Source organism: Peromyscus californicus, unplaced genomic scaffold, assembly GCF_007827085.1.
Source record: "Peromyscus californicus insignis strain IS unplaced genomic scaffold, ASM782708v3 Scaffold_8__1_contigs__length_139910024, whole genome shotgun sequence".
NCBI classification, from domain to species: Eukaryota; Metazoa; Chordata; class Mammalia; order Rodentia; family Cricetidae; genus Peromyscus; species Peromyscus californicus.
The window spans coordinates 106,188,611-106,206,923 of NW_026294606.1; the positions used below are offsets into that span (position 1 = coordinate 106,188,611).

At 38.5% G+C, this 18,313-nt stretch overlaps 1 protein-coding gene across 2 annotated transcripts in view; it reads right to left on the minus strand.

The window, feature by feature from the left end:
- Positions 1-856: 856 nt before the first annotated feature.
- Positions 857-18,313, minus strand: part of Cbfb (core-binding factor subunit beta) — a 47,631-nt gene continuing 30,174 nt past the window's right edge. The window contains exons 5-6 of one of the 2 annotated variants that reach the window (XM_052728548.1): positions 15,984-16,079; positions 857-2,378 (exon numbers count right to left, since the gene is read on the minus strand). In XM_052728548.1, the coding sequence (XP_052584508.1) occupies positions 2,310-2,378; positions 15,984-16,079 (165 nt within the window). In that variant the 3' untranslated portion in view covers positions 857-2,309. Of the gene's footprint in view, positions 2,379-15,952; positions 16,080-18,313 lie in introns of both variants that reach the window. The other variant, XM_052728549.1, reaches the window with a different exon arrangement.

The following is an 18,313-nucleotide window of genomic DNA, read 5'->3' on the forward strand; positions in this document are numbered from 1 at the left end:
ATCAGACTTTTTGAAAACCACATCATACACTGGAAAATTATTGTACATTGTGATTTAAAGGGTGGTCTCTCTGGAACTAGAAGATATGACCACTAGGTGGCACTGTTGTTGCTTTCCTTAAAAAAATAAATCGGATCATAAGAATTGTAGCTCGAAGGATAGAAATTATCAGATTATATCAATAAACAGCCAAGACTTTGTTTTCACTACACAAAATTTTAATGTGAAACTAAATTAAACATACAAATATACAGTAAAGCTAATGGTAAAAGCAACCTGGTAGCTTAAGGCAAGTTTTAATGAAGAGGAATTTAGAAAAGATGATGCAATGATGTAATTTTAAATATAGATTATGAAAAAATATGAAATTGCATCAATAACTTAAAGTAATTTTCAAAGCCTGCACTACCGGAGAAAAGGGGTTTATTATCTTAATGCCAGCATTAAGACAGACAGAAGCAGTGCCAAGCTAATAAAAAAAACATTCACTATTTACAGAAAGATGGCAACAACAAAATTTAATACCATGTGATCTTATTTACTGGTGGACTGAAAGCTCCTGGCTAGAAGCAGAGAAAATGTACCACCAACATGTTATTTTAAAAAATAAAATTAAGTGCAGAGGTCAAAACGAAGGAGCTGTGTGATTAAAGTAACCTTAAAACACCCCTGTAAGGATCACTTTAAAAAGATAATTCCCCCAGAGGAATTAGGGCACTGAGAGTGTAAACATGTGAGCTGTACAACACCAAATACCAACCAAATTCATTCATAGTACTTAGTTATACAAAGCCAGCATGATCTTTTGTAACACATTGTTTATAATAATTAAAACACAATCCTTACCATGCACAACTTCAAATATATAACAAATATTTTTATTTTGAGATACAGGGTATTTGTTTATGAATTATAAGACTTATATACAATGAAAGACACACCTCCACAATCAAGTATCTTTATATGCTTTTTAAATGCAATGACCTTATTCAGACTTTTCTGAATTGACCATGTCAGTTTTTAAAATTCTCTAAAATAATGCCATTTTATGATAAAATACATTTTTGCAAAAATTCAGAAATGTAGTAACATTTAATGAATATGACCAAGAAAAGTATCTGTAAGCATGTGCCAAATGACTTAGCACTTTTTTCCAGTTTTACATTTAAAAAAATTGCAATTTGACACTAAGCCTATTTTAAAAATATTGTTACACGGATTCATCTCAAAATGCACTATTAAGTCCTTTTGCAAAATACCATCATATATAACTGTGAATGTTTTGCCCAGAATTTATGGAAGAAAATGTATCTTCTGCACAGTTGAACATTTTCTAAGACTATTCTTCATCACCCAGTATTATTTCTACAAAAGCATGCAATACAAAATACACATGAAAGCAGCTATCTTAAACATGATTTTAATACAATTTACCTTTGTAGCTGATTCATCACTGCCTCCAGTTTAATATGCTGTTACATACAAGAAGTTCCAGTATCCCTTTTCTGATTGACTTAAAAAAAAAAAAAAAATCCCTGAATAAAACAGAAGCCAATCTGTGACTTCTTTGGGCATTTCTGTAGAACATTACTGATTAGGGAGAATACACCTCTACCCAAACTCATAATTATAGAATACAACCTGAAACAGATCTGAGACAAATAAAAATACTAATTTAAAATTTTTATGTTTAAAAGGGCAAGAAAGGGTGAGTATTAGTATTTAAAAGGATACTGTGACTTTAACAACTGTAAACTTTTGTTTTAGGAGGCTGTGGCAGACAGCTCTATGCTGCTAGGTTTTTAGCTTGTAAAAAAATGCAAACACATCTTCATTTGTAGAATAATGTAGAATACAAAAAACACAAAATGATATGGAGAAAACAAACACAAACAAAGAATGCTTATCTAGAAGGAAAGCTGTAGAACCAACTTGTCTGAAAGTACAAAATAATTTTAAGCAACTGCTGAAGAAAACCCTGATACAAATTTCAATTTCTTATCTTGTTTTTTAATGACATGAGCTTTTTTAAAATTAAAATGGAGAAAGTAGAGTCTTTCAACCCAACTAAAATAATGCCAACAAGATAAGCTTGCATAGAAAAAAAATTCCAAATTATTACTGGCTACATGTTTTAAAAATCAGAAATGCAGGTATTATAGTGCAAAACCATGGCAGCTGATGATGTCTTTTACTGCCTCAGGTCACAAAATATACTGTAGTACCTCCAGTTATCACAGTTTCTGGTCGCACAATGAGTTATTTATACCAACTAGAAGCAGTGTGTATGTAGAGATGGGCCGCACATATTAACGAAGCTTGAGATCATCACCACCACCTAAATTGGAACCAGGACTAGGGTCTTGTTGTCTTCTTGCCTGCAATGACAAAATTATAATATGAAGTCAAGAATGTGATTTGAAAACTTAAATGATACATATATAAGATATTCAGACACAGTGTTACATAAGAAATGGTCATACAATTAAAACTATATATGACCATTTTATAATACTCAATAATAATTATTTTATATTCAAAAGGATATTGTAAGTATATACTACATATAAAAGAAAAAATTCTATAGTTTATTTTTTAGAATCAGAGGCTTAACTTTACTACACTAATATACACTAATCATCTTAGAAGCAAACTTTTCCTTTTAGTAATAATAAGCAACAATTATATATATGAGGCATTGTCTTAAGTACTCTCCAAGAATGACCTAAATAGTTACCAACAACCTACAATAGGTACCATTATTTTTCCCCATTCTATACAGAAATTGAGTGGCTGGGCGTGGTGGTGTACATCTTTAATCCCAGTACTCCAGAAGAGGCAGGGGTATCTGTGATTGAGGACAGCCAGGGCTGTTACACAGAGAAACCCCATCTCAAAAAACTAAAAACTAAAGAAAAAAAAAGAAAAGAAAAGAAACTGAGTCACAGAAATATATATGCATTATTTACTAATTAACTGAAAAACAAGACAATGAATTTAATCTCTGCTAAATGAATTTTAACTAGAAATCTCAAGAAATGAAATAAATAAAATTAAAAAGAGTGCAATTTGTTGGGCAGTGGTGGCACACGCCTTTAATCCCAGCACTCAGGAGGTAGAGGCAGGCATATCTATGAGTTCAAGGACAGCCAGGGCTATATAGAGAAACCCTGTCTCCAGGGGGGAAAAAAAAACAACAAAAAAACCACCGATCAAATCCAAAGGTTATACTGTTCACAAAGAACTGTATTGGTAGGTTAGTGATTTATAAATATATAATTCGGATTGATTTTCCTTAGTGTTTCTTCATTGCTCAGCCCCTTTCTGATCTTTATTGACTGAAACCAGATTCCTAAATCAGTCTCTGTGTGTCTGCAGAATTGACTGGTCTTTACAGCACACTTAACATTGATTATGTGTGGGGCATAAAATTGGTTTTCTGGTGCATGGGCACCTGTAAGTTTTTAATCTCAGCTTGAGTACTCTAACTGAAAAAGGGTATGCTAAACTGAGCTGTGAAAAGTCTGCTGACAAAAATGGCTTAAATCCATCTGCTAGAGGAGTTACTGCTGAATTTTATTTATTTTTTTATTTTTTATTTTTTTTTTGTTTTTTCGAGACAGGGTTTCTCTGTGTAGCTTTCCGCCTTTCCTGGATCTCGCGCTGTAGACCAGGATGGCCTCGAACTCACAGAGATCCGCCTGCCTCTGCCTCCCGAGTGCTGGGATTAAAGGCGTGCGCCACCACCGTCCGACGCTGAATTTTATTTTGTTTAGAGGTAAATAAGGCAAACTGTCTTTTTGTTGTGGTTAATTTGGCTTTTGGGTTGTTTCCTTTTTTGGTTTGTTTTTTTGGGCACAGTGTCTCCTGGTTGTCCTGGAACTTGCTGACTGGCCCAGACTGGCCCCAGATCTGCCTGCCCTACTTCTAGATGCCATTACACCAGGCAGTTGTAGAAACAACACTGCTCTTAATTGATGACGTAGCTCTGGATTGTCTAACCCAACCCAACCTCAGGGCTGGTTATAAACCTACCTTAGGGTTGATTGTGGCTCATTTGCAGAATGCATTCTTAGTGTGCACAGGGCCCTGGCTTTGATGCCTAGTGCTAAAAAAATAAAACTTGAGCTTGCAGTATAAATGAGACTTGACCCTTTATTTGGAAGGTCAGGAATGTTCTTTCTCTAACAACTGTTTTTGAAACAAGATCTCTTTTGCTCAGGTGACTGGCCTTATACTCTTGATCTTCCTGCTTCAGCCTTCCAGGTACCAGAATCTAATTCTGTGTGTCATTATGCTCAGCCCAAGTAAGATCTCCAGTTAAATGTAGTTTTTTGTTAAATTTGTTTTTTTTTTAATAATTTATTTTTCTTTTATGTGCACTGGTGTTTTTTGCCTGCATGTATGTCTGTGTGAAGGTGTTAGATTCTCTGGAATGCCAGTTAAAATCAGTTGAAAGCTGCCATGTGGTCCTGGGAATTGAACTCAGTTTCCTCCGGAAGAGCAGCCAATGCTCTTAACCTCTAAGTCATCTCTCCAGCCTCTGTTAAATTTGTTTTAAAAAATGACATAGATGATAGAAAAATTAGTTGATGCTTTAGTACACAATTCCAGAAAATTAAGCTAAATAAATCACAGAGGTAATTGTAATTAGTCCCAATTGTTGGCATATAACAGAATTGACTAAGAAGAAAGTGGAAATGAAACATGGTGGCTTGGTCTAGACAGAAAGCGACAAGAGATAGAAGTGTTCAAAATAATATCTTTAAAGATGAACCATCAGAATTTGTTACTGGGTATGGGGAAAAGACATGTTAAAGGTAACCCAAGGTTTTCTATCTAAACAACTGGCAAAATGGAGTTGCCATTATCTAACACTAGAAAACTTACATTGAAGGAACCAGGTTCTGGTTACAAATAGATGTTTGTACTTAGCCAGCATTTGGAAGGATTAAAAAAGCTTTAAAGTACATTAAAATCTGTGCAAGATTCTAGAGAATATTGCCATGTGGGGAGGCTAGTGAGATGTCTCAATGATTAAAGGCACCCTCTGCCAAGCCTGACTACCTGAGCTTAGTACTCCATGTTTACTGCTCTTCCAGATGACTGTGTTCAGGGCCTAAGACCCATGCCAGGCAGCTCACACCATCTGTAACTCTATCTTCAGGAGATCTGACTCCCTCTCCTGGCTTCCATAAGCACCTGCATGCACAACATCCACACATATACAATATTAAATATAATAAAATGCTGTGGGATGTTCTGTATGGCAAATGTGTTGCTGATTGGTCAGTAAATAAAACACTGATTGGCCATTGGCTAGGCAGGAAGTATAGGCGGGACAAGGAGGAGAATAAAGCTGGGAAGTGGAAGGCTGAATCAGAGAGACACTGCCGGCCGCCATGATGAGAAACAGCATGTGAAGATGCCTGGTAAGCCACGAGCCATGTGGCAAGGTATAGATTAATGGAAATGGATTAATTTAAGCTGTAAGAACAGTTAGCAAGAAGCCTGCCACGGCCATACAGTTTGTAACCAATATAAGTCTCTGTGTTTACTTGGTCGGGTCTGAGCGTCTGTGGGACTGGCGGGTGAGAGAGATTTATCCTGACCGTGGGCCAGGCAGGAAAACTCTAGCTACAATAAAAACTAAATATTTATTTTTAAAGTTGTACATGGCCAAAAGGGGCACCATATTATATATTGCCAGAGTGTCATACATGATATTTTACTTAATAGATGTTTTCTTTTCTTTTTTTTAAAGTAAATCTTTATTTATTTATTTATTATGTACAGTGTTCTGCCTGAATGTATGCTTGGATGCCGGAAGAGGGCACCAGATCTCATTATAAATGGTTGTGAGCTACCACGTGGATGCTAGGAATTGAACTCAGGACCTCTAAGAAGAGCAGCTGGTGCTCTTAACCTGAGTCATCTCTCCAGGCCTGATAGATATTTTCTATTAAGTAATTTGTCATAGGTAATTTAAGTAGGATGTGCATTCTTCAGTGAACCGTGAAATGCTCAGTGTTTATAATTATTGTTTCTTAATTGTTAAATACTGTTATAAAGATACTTAAATATGTTATAAGTTGCACTTTTTTGTTTGTTTTTTGGTGACAGGGTTTCTCTGTGTAGCCCTAGCTGTCCTAACTCTCTCTCTGTAGACCAGGCTGGCCTCAAATTCACAGAGATCCACCTGCCTTCTGAGTGCTGGAATTAAAGGCGTGTGCCACCACGGCCTGGCTTATTTCCAAATTTTATTAATGATAATGGAATGATTTAAAATGGGTGACAGTCACCCACAGCTGAGGGACACTTGTCTAAAGCATCCCATGTTTTGGTAGAAAGCCTGGAGAACAAAAAGTAAAGAAAAGTAACTTCCTTGGCTTGTGCTGTGAGTTTCTATTTACCTTGTGAGAAAGGGACTAAGGAGACTCCCTGTGCAGGAGTGTGGAACAGGGAAGAGCGAGAGTTCTGGGAGATGGAGGGAAGATGGACAGGCTGTCTGAAGGAGACAGAGAAACAGACTTAGCTCCTGTGACTAGCTTCCACAGAGAGGACTTTGAGAAGTTATGCTACCAACTTTGGCTGTCTTTCTTTCTTTCTTTTTTTTAATAGGGTCTCACTATGTAGACCTGGCTGGCCTCAAACTCACAGGGAGCTCACCTGCCTCTGCCTCTTAAGTTAATTTTGGCCATTTCTAATGTAGGTTGGCTGTTTTAGAGGAAACTCTTCTATGGGTAGTAAGCTACACTTGATAATGACAAAGACGTCCTCTTTGAACTCACTCTTAGCATCAAGTCCATAGTTTGTTCTTAAATTAATCTAGACATCTCATTACAGACCTCTTACTACCTATTCTTCCTAGAACTTTTTTGGTACAACATCATTCAGAAATACAGCAAATCTAGTTTCTAGGAGGTCACTGCAAGATGAATGTAAAAGAGTGACAAAGTAGTCACTAGTCAGGACTTGGAGAAATAGCCAAGAGCAGGGTTTATTAGTTAAATAAGTCAAAGGTTTTGGTTGACTGCTATTTTTTTTTTTTTTTTTTTTTTTTTGGCTTTTTCGAGACAGGGTTTCTCTGTGTAGCTTTGCGCCTTTTCCTGGAACTCACTTGGTAGCCCAGGCTGGCCTCGAACTCACAGAGATCCACCTGGCTCTGCCTCCCGAGTGCTGGGATTAAAGGTGTGCGCCACCACCGCCCGGCTGCTATTTTTTTTTAATTAGCCAGTAAACAAACATGGAAAACTATTCATAGAAAAGCACTTTAATAATTGAAAATAGCTATAATTCACGAGTATGTACTATATATAAATAATATCCTTCTCATACCCACTTTATATCTGATACTTGGCTAAAAGTATAAGAGATCTGACTTAACTCATTATACAGATGATAAGCCTGCAACCAAGGATCAGTGATGGCTAAACACTCATAGGGCAAGTAAATCTAGAAAAATTTAATTACACTATCCCTAGCCACTGCTATTTCTTCCTATTGCTAAGGCTTACAGATACAAAGCAGAAGTTTTAAGTTCCTGACTTGGATGCACTTCCCCCTTACTCATTAAAAAGATAAAAACTAGGCCAGAGACACGGCTCCATGGGGAAAGGCACTTGTCAACAAGCCTGAGGTCAACCCCTGGGATCCACATGGTGGAAACAGAGAACCAATTCCTACAAGTTGTCCTCTGACGGCCATATTTGCACCATAGTGTAGGCATGTACACACATAAATGAGTGCGCACATGCGCGCACGCGCGCACGCGCACACACACACACACACACACACACACACACACACACACACGCAAATACAGATACTGATTTTTTTCTTATACAAAAATGAGTATTTTGTACAAAGTTAAATGTGCTGTTAATGCAAACATTGAGGAATTTAAAATACATAGAGGCTGAGATATTCTTTTTACTTGGACTTCACAGGCTCCAAAATCATGCATAACACAAGTCCAAAAAAACACATAAAGCACCGGGCAGTGGTGGCACAGGCCTCTAATCCCAGCACTCAGAAGGCAGAGGCAGGTGGATTTCTGTGAGTTCGAGGCCAGCCTGGTCTACCGAGTGAGTTCCAGGACAGCCAGGACTGTTATATACCTTGTCTCAGAAAACAAACAAACAAACACCCACATAAAGCTTTTGCTTGTTTGATTTCCAATCAAAATTTTCCTGGTTTGCTGAGAATTAAACTTTAAGAGGTAGAATATTCAGTAATTATTAATCCATTCCATGATATTAAAATAGCTTTTTGCTAACACTTTATAATTTAACCAGAAGAAAGCATTTTCTAGACAATGCTGGAGGAAGTACGTCATTGGGGTAGGCTTTAAGGTTTCAAAAGACTCCTGCCATTTTTGAGTTGGCTCTCTCTGCTTCCTGGTTCCTGCAAGTATGCCTTTGTTCTGCCTCTGAAACCTTAGGGTCAATGAAACACTCTCTTTTGTAAGTTGCTTGGTCACGGCAGGTCATAGAAAAGTATGCTCATTCTACACACCAAAGGTCCTCAAGTAATCTACATCTTCTAGGTTCCCTGAAAACACTCTCTAGGTTCCCTGAAAACACTCTCTAGGAACCCCAGAGGAAGACCAATAATCTCTACTCTTGCTCTGACTCAGCAACCTTTTCCTCTTTTATATACTGGGGCACAATACAACATATCAAATGAAAAAAGGTGTTAACTGTTTTAAAAGTAGCCTATTTACCACAGGCTATCATGGCAATATGCCTATAATGCCAGCATTTTGGAGGCTAAGGCAGAGGATCAAATGTTTAAGACCAACTTGGGCAACAAAGTGTTACTCCCACTCAGTAAAACAAAACAAAGAAAGCCTATATGTCAGTACATACAGATAACAAATTAAATAATCTTCTGTTTTTATTATTTAGTTTTATGCTAAGAGCAATTTTTCTATTTTTTAAAAATTTACTTTTGATTTATGTTCTATCTGTGTGTCTGTACACACACATGCATGTTGGTTCCTCAGGAGGTCAAAAGGTGGCGCCAGACCCCCTGCAGCTGGAGTTAAGGGATGGTTGTGAGCCCTCTGACTCCCAATGAAGCTACTGAAAACCAAATTCTAGTCCTCTGCAGGAGCAGTAAACATTCTTAACTGCTGAGCCATCTCCCCAGGCCCCTAAAATCAAATTTTCTTCCTTTCTAAATAAGGAACAGATGCATGTGATACCAGTCTCATAAAGTACTAAAGATATATAGTCAAAGTTAAGCCTTCCATTTAGAAAAAAATTATTTTAAATTATGTGTATCTGTATGTGTCTTTGTGTGAGTCTGTGGACATTAATGCAGGTGCCCAGGAAGGTCAGAGGCATGGGATCCCAATGGCTCTGGAGTTAAGAGGCAGTTGACATGAGCAGCTAGCATGGGTGCTGAGAATTAAACTGTAAGAACAGTTAATCGCTGAGCCATCTCCTTCCAGATTCCCTATGACTTATTTATGGGTATATGTCTGTGTGTGGGTATATGCATGTATGTGCGGATATCCATGGAAGCCACATCATGTCAGATACCCAGGAGCTAGATGTTGGGAACTGAATTTGGGTCCTCTGCAAGAGCAATCTGTGCTTTAAATACTGAGCCATCTCTCCAGCCCCAATACCATCCATTTCGCCACCTATCCCTCATATCTGGTTTCCAGTTTCAGTTTCTTATGTCACCTACTACTCACATTCAAACAAACATATTCATCTTAAAAATACGTATAGGATAAGATATTAGACATAATATTGTGTACTGTTAGTACCTCATTTTATTTTAAGATTATTTAACAATATTTGGTTAAGGCTACTAAAATAAATCTTTTTGCCAGTTCATTTATCATTTGCCAAGTCAATTAAAAGGTAGACAAAATACCATACTAGTGAAAGCCTCGTCCTAAAAAGACAGAAAAAAGCTAGGCAGTTGTGATGCACATACCTTTAATCCCAGCACCCAGGAGGCAGAAGCAGGTGGATCTCTGTGAGTTTGAGGCCAGCCTGGTCTACAGAGTGAGTTTTATTTTAGGACAGCCAGGGCTACACAGAGAAATCCTGTCTCAAAAAACAAACAAACAAAACAAACGGCAGCAAAAAAAAGAATGTTAAATCCTACCATGAATGATGGATAGAAAACTCAACATTTTACAGGTGTCAAACTGGAAGCATGTACAAGAAGTCTTACGCAAGGAATTTCATATAAAGACAACAGTGAAAACTGAAAAGCCTTAAGCCACCAACCACTTGAAGTTCTGCTTCCAACCAACAGAACGACAACTTTACTTAAGTATTAAATGTTCACGAGCAGTATCATTACAACTTTAGTATGGCAGGGCTAGAGATTTCAGAGGCTATTCAAACAGTGGTGGACACCCCTAAGCTTCACTGCTGCCAAAAACCTCAAGCTTCAAAGATCATTTCTCAGTGCCACCCACGAGTTACCACTGTTCCCTGGCCCTCGTTTCCAGTCAGGCACCAGGACCACCCACTAGAACCAATATTATTCTTTTCTGCCTCAGCCTTTCTTTTCCAGGGAAAATGATTTCTAACGTCGCCTGGCAGATTTTATTTTTCAGCTTAATCATCTTTATTTCCTATTGCTAGACTATATTTGTGCAGACGCCTGGGTTAGAAGACTATGGCTTAATTCCTTAATTCCTTGCTTTTTATTATACTAGCAAACTATTTGAAATATACCAATTTTTCTGGGAGTTTTGTTTTTACAAAGTGTTATAAGAATGAGTTAGATGATTATTTAAATCCAAAAGATATTTGATTGTGTGTCTGTGTCCCTGTGTGTGTTTTGAGAAAGGGTCTCATTGTAGTCCTGGATGGCCTGGAACTTGCTATGTGGATTAAGTTAGCCTCAAACTGCAGAGATCCATCTATCTTGTCCCTCTGCCTCCAGAGTAGGTAACCACACCCAGCCCCAAAGATGTTTAAATTATAGGGAGGAAATGTTTTCTTTCAGGGTTTTTTTTTGGGGGTGTGTGTGTTAAAGACAAGGTTTCTCTGTGTAACAGTCCTGGGTGTCCTGGAACTCACTTTTGTAGATTAGGCTGGCCTCACACTCACAGAGATCCGCCTGCCTCTGTCTCCCAAGTGCTGGGATTAGAGGCATGCGCCACCACCATGTGGCCACTGTTGTTTTTTTAAAAGAGGTAAATAGTCAAGAAAGTAAGCTATTGGGCAGTACTCATAGGAAGACAAGAAGACAGGGAAAAAGGGCAAAATACACACAAAGTACTGCAAGACACACAGACCATAAACTCCTCCTCGGTTGTCAGTGTGTACTCTGGAGACAGACTCCAGTCCACTCTTTTTATATGACAGCTCTCCAAAATGAACTATATTTCAAATTATTGCTGTAAGGACTAGAGCAGTGGTTCTCAACCTTTGTAATGTAGTGACCCTTTAATACAATTCCTCATAAAATTATTTTCATTGCTATTTCATAACTGTAATTTTGCTGTTATTAATCGTAATGTAAATATCTGATAAGCATGATATCTGATATTCCACCCCTATGAAAGGACTTTCCACCCTCAAAGGGGTCGAGGCCAACAGTTGAGAACTGCTGGACTAGTGGATCTTAAATCATTGATGAAAATTAACCGTTTTCTCTGTCTTCTAGGTAGTAATGCTTTAGTGCCAAATACACTTTAGAGAACTAAAAGGATGCTCTATCAGCCAGACAATTCAATTAACTGGAGCCAACACCGGGCAGAGCTTTTAGCACTAAGGAAGCACTTTAGAGCTATTATTTCTGTCGGCACACGTGGCCCAAGTACCACATTAGTGTTTTATAAGTGTTTCTCATTGAATTGTGACAATTTCTGTAATAAAACTGGGGCTTGAGAGAGACTGGCAAGTGACTGAACAGGAATGTGAACTGGGCCTGACTACAAAGCCAGGCTCTCAACTGCTGATGATAACAGAATATTCTATCTGAATGACACATTATTTGACACCTCTGTCAACAGGTTTTACTTTTGTGCACAGCCCATCATAAAAACACCAAAATATTTTCAAGTGGCAACACTGTAAATTAGGAAAAATACAAAACTATTTAAAATAGATAATTTGTGTTGGGCACAGTGGCATACATTTAATCCCAGCACTAGGAGATTCTCTGGCAAGAGGGTCTAGTCCAGGGCTGCACAGTGAGACATGCCATAAACAAACACTTTATACAATAATTGAACTCAAGAAATATAAGAAAGCTTCCTAAGTAACTGTCCCATTAATTCTCAGTTATTTCTGCAGAAAGACTGACCACACTCTGTCTTGGCAAGCTCCAATACTCGTTCATTCCTTTGCACAGTCTTCCTGCCGAGAAAGCCTTCCCCAGTCTGTCTACCTGGCAAACACGTTCTTCTTTTGAACCCTCCAAGTGTACTCTGTGAAGTTCCCAAGCAGAAACTTAAATGCTCTCTCTTCTGCACTGCACTATGTTCTTTTGAACTGTTTTTATGTAAGTTTTAAGTAAGACACCACAATTACCGGTTTTTACACCCACTTTCTGCCAAGACTGAAAGATGTGCAAAGGTATGTGTCTACTGAAGAGTGCAGGACAACAAAGGCTACTATTTAACCAATTAACATAAATCAATAAATTTAAGTAAGTATCTTTATTAAAATCTTTGTGGAAGCCAGGAGTGGTGGTGCACACCTTTAATCCTAGTTCCCAGAGGCAGAGGTAGTGCAAGTAAATCTCTGTGAGTTTGAGGCCAGCTTGGTCTACATAGTGAGTTCCAGGACAGCTAGGACTACATAGACACCATGATGAAAACCAAACCAAACCAAAAACAACAACAAAGCCCATAGCTCTCAGACAGGTAGAATAGAACTGTTCATTCTTTTTTTGTTTTATCTTGGTTTTTCGAGACAGGGTTTCTCTGTGAAACAGCCCAGGCTGGCCTTGAACTCAGAGAGACCCACCTGCCTCTGCCTCCCAAACACTGGGATTAATGGGGTGCGCCAAAACCGCCCAGCTCATTTTCTAAGTAAACACAATGTATAAACATTGTGGTAGATAACTCAGGGGACATAAAGAATAAGAGTTTCATTTTATGGGATCTCAAGGAAGGGAAGGACAGATACAGATTTATAGTTGTTTCAACATCTGGCTCAATAAATACTTTAACAGAAATAAGAAGGTGGCTGGGAGTGGCAGCACATGCTTCTACTCCTAGCACTTAGGAGTTGGAGTCAGGAGGATCAATAATTCAACTGATTCTCTTTATACAGTGAGCTCATCTAGCTTGTGCTAGAAGATACCCTGTCTAAAAAACAAACAAAAACCCACAGCAAACACACCACAAAAAGGGAAAGTAAGACAAGAGGGGCAAGAGGAGGATGAAAAGTGGTCCAAGGCAAGAGGGAGGCAGAAGAGAAAATAAGGGAGGAAGTAATTATGTGCTGTGGAAACACTCGGAGGGTCTGACATCACTTAAGCTGCACCTTGATGAATGGGTAGAAAAGGACATCTCACAGAGTACAACAAGCAAAATGGTAAGAAATGTAAGAAAACCAAGAACTGTATGCTGGGCGGTGGTGGTGCACGCCTTTGATGCCAGCACTCAGGAGGCAGAGGCAGGCAGATCTCTGAGTTCGAGGCCAGTCAGGGCTACACAGAGAAACTCTGTCTCGACAAAAACAACAACAAAAAGAATCGTAAAAGCTTCAAACACACACAAAAAACAAAACAATCCCAAGTATTTTTGTGTGTGTGTGTGTGTGTGTGTGTGTGTGTGTGTGTGTGTGTGTGTGTGTGTGTGTGTGTTATTGGTGTGTTTATCTCTATACTCTCCTAGCTAAAATTTCTAGTGATAGACTCATCTACTGTCAGTCTTTAGGTAAATTAACCCATCGACAAAGGACTCTATCAATCATTAAAAGACACTGAATCTTATTTAACTACACAAAGTAACCATTGAGTAAGCTTGATATTAGATTTTAGAATTATTCTAAAATAGATAAACACAATAACACAGAAAAGGAAATAATGACAGCAGTTGATATCAACTTAGTGCCATATACTCTAAGATGCTTTCCCATCTTAGACTCTGAGATAGTGTATTATTTTTTTTTTTTTTTTTTTTGGTTTTTCGAGACAGGGTTTCTCTGTGTAGCTTTGCGCCTTTTCCTGGAACTCACTTGGTAGCCCAGGCTGGCCTCGAACTCACAGAGATCCGCCTGGCTCTGCCTCCCGAGTGCTGGGATTAAAGGCGTGCGCCACCACCGCCCGGCGAGATAGTGTATTATTAAAAGCCTTTTATACATGAAGAAACTCATCATAAAAAGGTGAAGTATGCTATCGCAGGTAGCAAAGTAAGTGACAGAGTCAGAGTCAGAACTCTTGCTCCAGGGCCTGGATTTCTAACTATCTTTTAGTGGACAGACAGACACAGACACACACACACCCCCCTCACTCTCTCTCCTGTCATAATTTAAATACAGTATATAAGTAATTTTTGTTCTTGAAATTTTTTTCTATATTATACAATACTGACTTAAAAACATTAAAAAAATTAAATTGCAGCTAGGCATGGTACCGCATGCCTTTAATCCCAGCACTCAGGAGGCAGAGGCAGGTGATCTCTGAGCTTGAAGCTAGCCTACAGAGTGAGTTCTTGGACAGCCAGAGATACACAGTGAGACTTTCATCTCCAAAAAGCAGAAACAAAATTAAATTGTGTTAAAATACATATAGCATCTTAACCATTTTTATGAACAGCAGTAGTGTTAAGTACACTCATATTGATGTGCAACAAATGTCTAGAACATTTTTATTTTGCAAAACTTAAACTCTATACCTATTAAAACAGCCACTCCTCATCTTCCTGGCAACAATTATTTAATTTGTGTTTACAAGTCTGACTACCTTAAGTAATAGCAGTGACTTTAAAAAATGTATTATGTGAATGGGTGTTCTGCATGCATGGACGTGTATCACTTTTGTGCCTGATGCTCTCAGGGTTACAGATGGTTGTGAGCTGTCACAGGAGTCCTGGAAATTGAACCTAGGTCCTCTGGAAGAGTAACCAGTGCTCTTAAGTGCTGAGCCATCCCTCTAGCCCTCCTTTCCTTCCTATATACATCTTTGTCTCTCAGTTACTAGTGTTACAGGAGGGTCACCAAACCCCTTAGACTTTTAGGTGGTTGCAGGTAACCCAAATTGCTTTAGTCCATCTTGTTTTAAAACTATTTTTATTTTTTTGGTTTTTTTCAAAACAGGGTTTCTCTGTGTAACAGCCCTAGATCTCCTAGAACTCGCTCTGTAGATCAGGCTGGCCTTGAACTTAGAGATTTCCCTACCTCTGCCTCTATTCTTACAGTATTTTGAAAATATTAAGCTGTCCTCTAAAGGGTTACACAAATGACAAAGTCTATTCTGTTTCAAAATGATGGACCAGCAATGTGGCTTATGTGATAAAGCATCTTGCCTAGCCCTCCTCAGGACTCAGGTTAAATGCTCAGCACTATGAGAAAATGAACAAAGAAACCTACCCTGTAATTTTCAAAACCAAGATAAATAGTATAGAAAAACAGAAAATAGTATTAGCCTCTGAGGACTTTTAGTAAAGTTTTAAAGAATGTTTTGATAATGAACTGTATTAACAAGAGGCACTTTTTACAAGTAAGTGTGTGAAGGCACACAACTGTAATCCCAGTACTTAGAAATTAGAGGCAAGAGGCTGAATAAGATATTTGAATCAATGAATTAAAAGAAAATATACCTTGTTATAGTAAAAGTTTTTTTATGAAGATCAATGAGAAATCAATACACAACCTTAAAACATTTTTACAGCAATTGCATACAATAAATTCAAGCAAGAATATATAACTTTTAAAAATAAAGGACAAAATTAAACCATTAAAAAACATTATGCATAAATATCACAAACATATCCTGAGAGTTTGGGGAAAGTACTAACCAGTTACTGCCAGCAGCTGTGAAACTCTCACCTCCATTTCCTCCCGGTGAGACCTGTCTCTATCCTCAAATTCACGAGTTCTTCTTCGAGCCTCTTCGAAGGCCTGTTGTGCTAATGCATCTTCCTGCTGTCAGGGTACATGAAATAATTATTTTAATTTTGATTTATGTAAAAAATTAAATTTTGGGATTTTTTTAAAAAAGGAGACCAACTGAAGAGTAATTCTGAAAATACTAATACCAATCCCCCATCCTACCTAACTTCAGAGGTACTTTTACTTTATTTTGGAGTCAGGGTCTCATTATACCCTTGGCTGTTCTGAAATATGATCCTCCTGCCTTAGTGCTGAGATTATGGACGTGTGCCACCACATTCTAATAAGAATCTGAGCCATCTTTGACTTGTAACCCCTTCCTTACCTCCATACACTGGTTTAGCATACTACCTATTTGCTTCTTATTGGAATCTTTAGTCTTCCCTTCATTTCTATAAACATTTTCTTGATTTGGAACCCAAAAGCTCTTAGCTGGAGAAGTCTCCCAAAGACTGCTCCTGGTCCCTTCTGTTACTGCACCCCACTCCTCTCTCTGCCATCCATGTATATCTAAAGCACAATGTGATCACAATGACTCTTAATTTTAAAAGCTCCCTCACTGCCTACATTCCTCAGCTTAAAAGTTTCAACTTTTGCCAGTCACATACCACTTAGTATGCATGCTATATTTTTGATGGTACATCTGCAGAAACTAAAAGATCCAGAACAATACCAAAAAAAGCTATCAATGTTCATTTTCCTAGAATCAGTACAAAGGCCGGTCATGTGACTTCTGCCAATCAGATTAACAGCACAAGGCACCTAATAAGGTTTCCAAGAAGGCTATATAAGAGAAATTTCAGGCTGGAGAGATGGTTCAGTGGTTAGAGCACTGGCTGCTCTTCCAGAGAACCTGGGTTCATTTCCCAGTACCCACATGGCAACTCACAACTGCCCGTTATTCTAGTTCTGGGGAGCCCGATGCCCTCACACAGGCAAAAGTGTAAGCAAAACCCAATGCAAATAAAATTTTAAAAAATCATAAAGAGAAATTTCACCATTCTTCCTTCCTGGGAACTGACACAATGTTCAGAGACTTAGCCATCTGGCAAATTTGAGGCTAGAGCTGCAGGTTAGCATCAACAGGAAGAGGAAAGGACCTGGGCCTCTGATAATATAATAAATGCTATACCAGGTCTGACTATGCTAGATATCTTGCTGTGTGCAAAAAATTATTTGTCACTGTTATAACATTAATATTTATAAGTTTCAGCTGGGCCATGGTACGTACGTCTTTAATCCCAGCACTCAGGAGGCAGAGGCAGGCAGATTTCTGTGAGTTCAAGGCCAGCCTGGTCTACAGAGTGAGTTCCGGATAGCCAGGACTGTTATACAGAAAAACCCTGTCTCAAAAAACCCAAACCAAACCAAACCACCACCACCACCACCACCACCACCACCACCACCACCACCACAAAAAAAAAAAAGAGAGAGAGAGAGAAAGAAAGAAAAAGAAAAAAGTTGTAATTTTTCATTTGCAGTATCTATAGTTTAAAGGTATGATCGTATGATCAAATTCCCATACTTGGGGCTGGGGATAGAACTTAGTGGTGGAACATTTGTCTAGCAAGCACAAGGCTCCAGGTCCAATTTCTAGCACTTAGGAGTGAGAAAACACATTCTTTTTTCTTTCCTAAAGTTTTATGTATATGGGTGTTTTGCCTGCATATATGTCTGTGCACTACTTGTGTGCCTGGTGCCTGTGGAAGCCAAAAGAGGGCACTGGATTCCCCTGGTATAGGAGTACTCAGTTGTGAGTTGCTATATGGGTGCTGAGAATTGAAACTGGGTTCTCTAGAAAAGAAGCCAGTTTCTCTTAACTGCTGAGCCATCTCTCTAGCCCCTAAACACATTTTTATGATATACCTGCTAGTGTTAGGACCCAAGGCAAGATACTTAATTTCTCTAAGCCTCATTAAATTCATATAAAATATGGGCATAGTAATATTTCACATCTTTGTTACGATTAAACAAGACAACACTGTCTTAGTTAGGGTTTCTATTACTACGAAGGGACACCATGACCAAGGCAACTTTTATAAGGGGAAACAGTTAATTGAGGCTAGCTTACAGTTCAGAGATTTAGTCCATTATCATCATGGCAGGTGTCATGCAGGCAGACATGGTGCTGGACAAGGAGCTGAGAGTTCTATATCTTGATCCGAAGGCAGCAGAAGGAGAGTCTGTGTCCCACATACATAGCTTGAGCATATGAGACCTCAAAGCCCACCTCCACAGAGACACACCTCCTCCAATGAGGCCACACC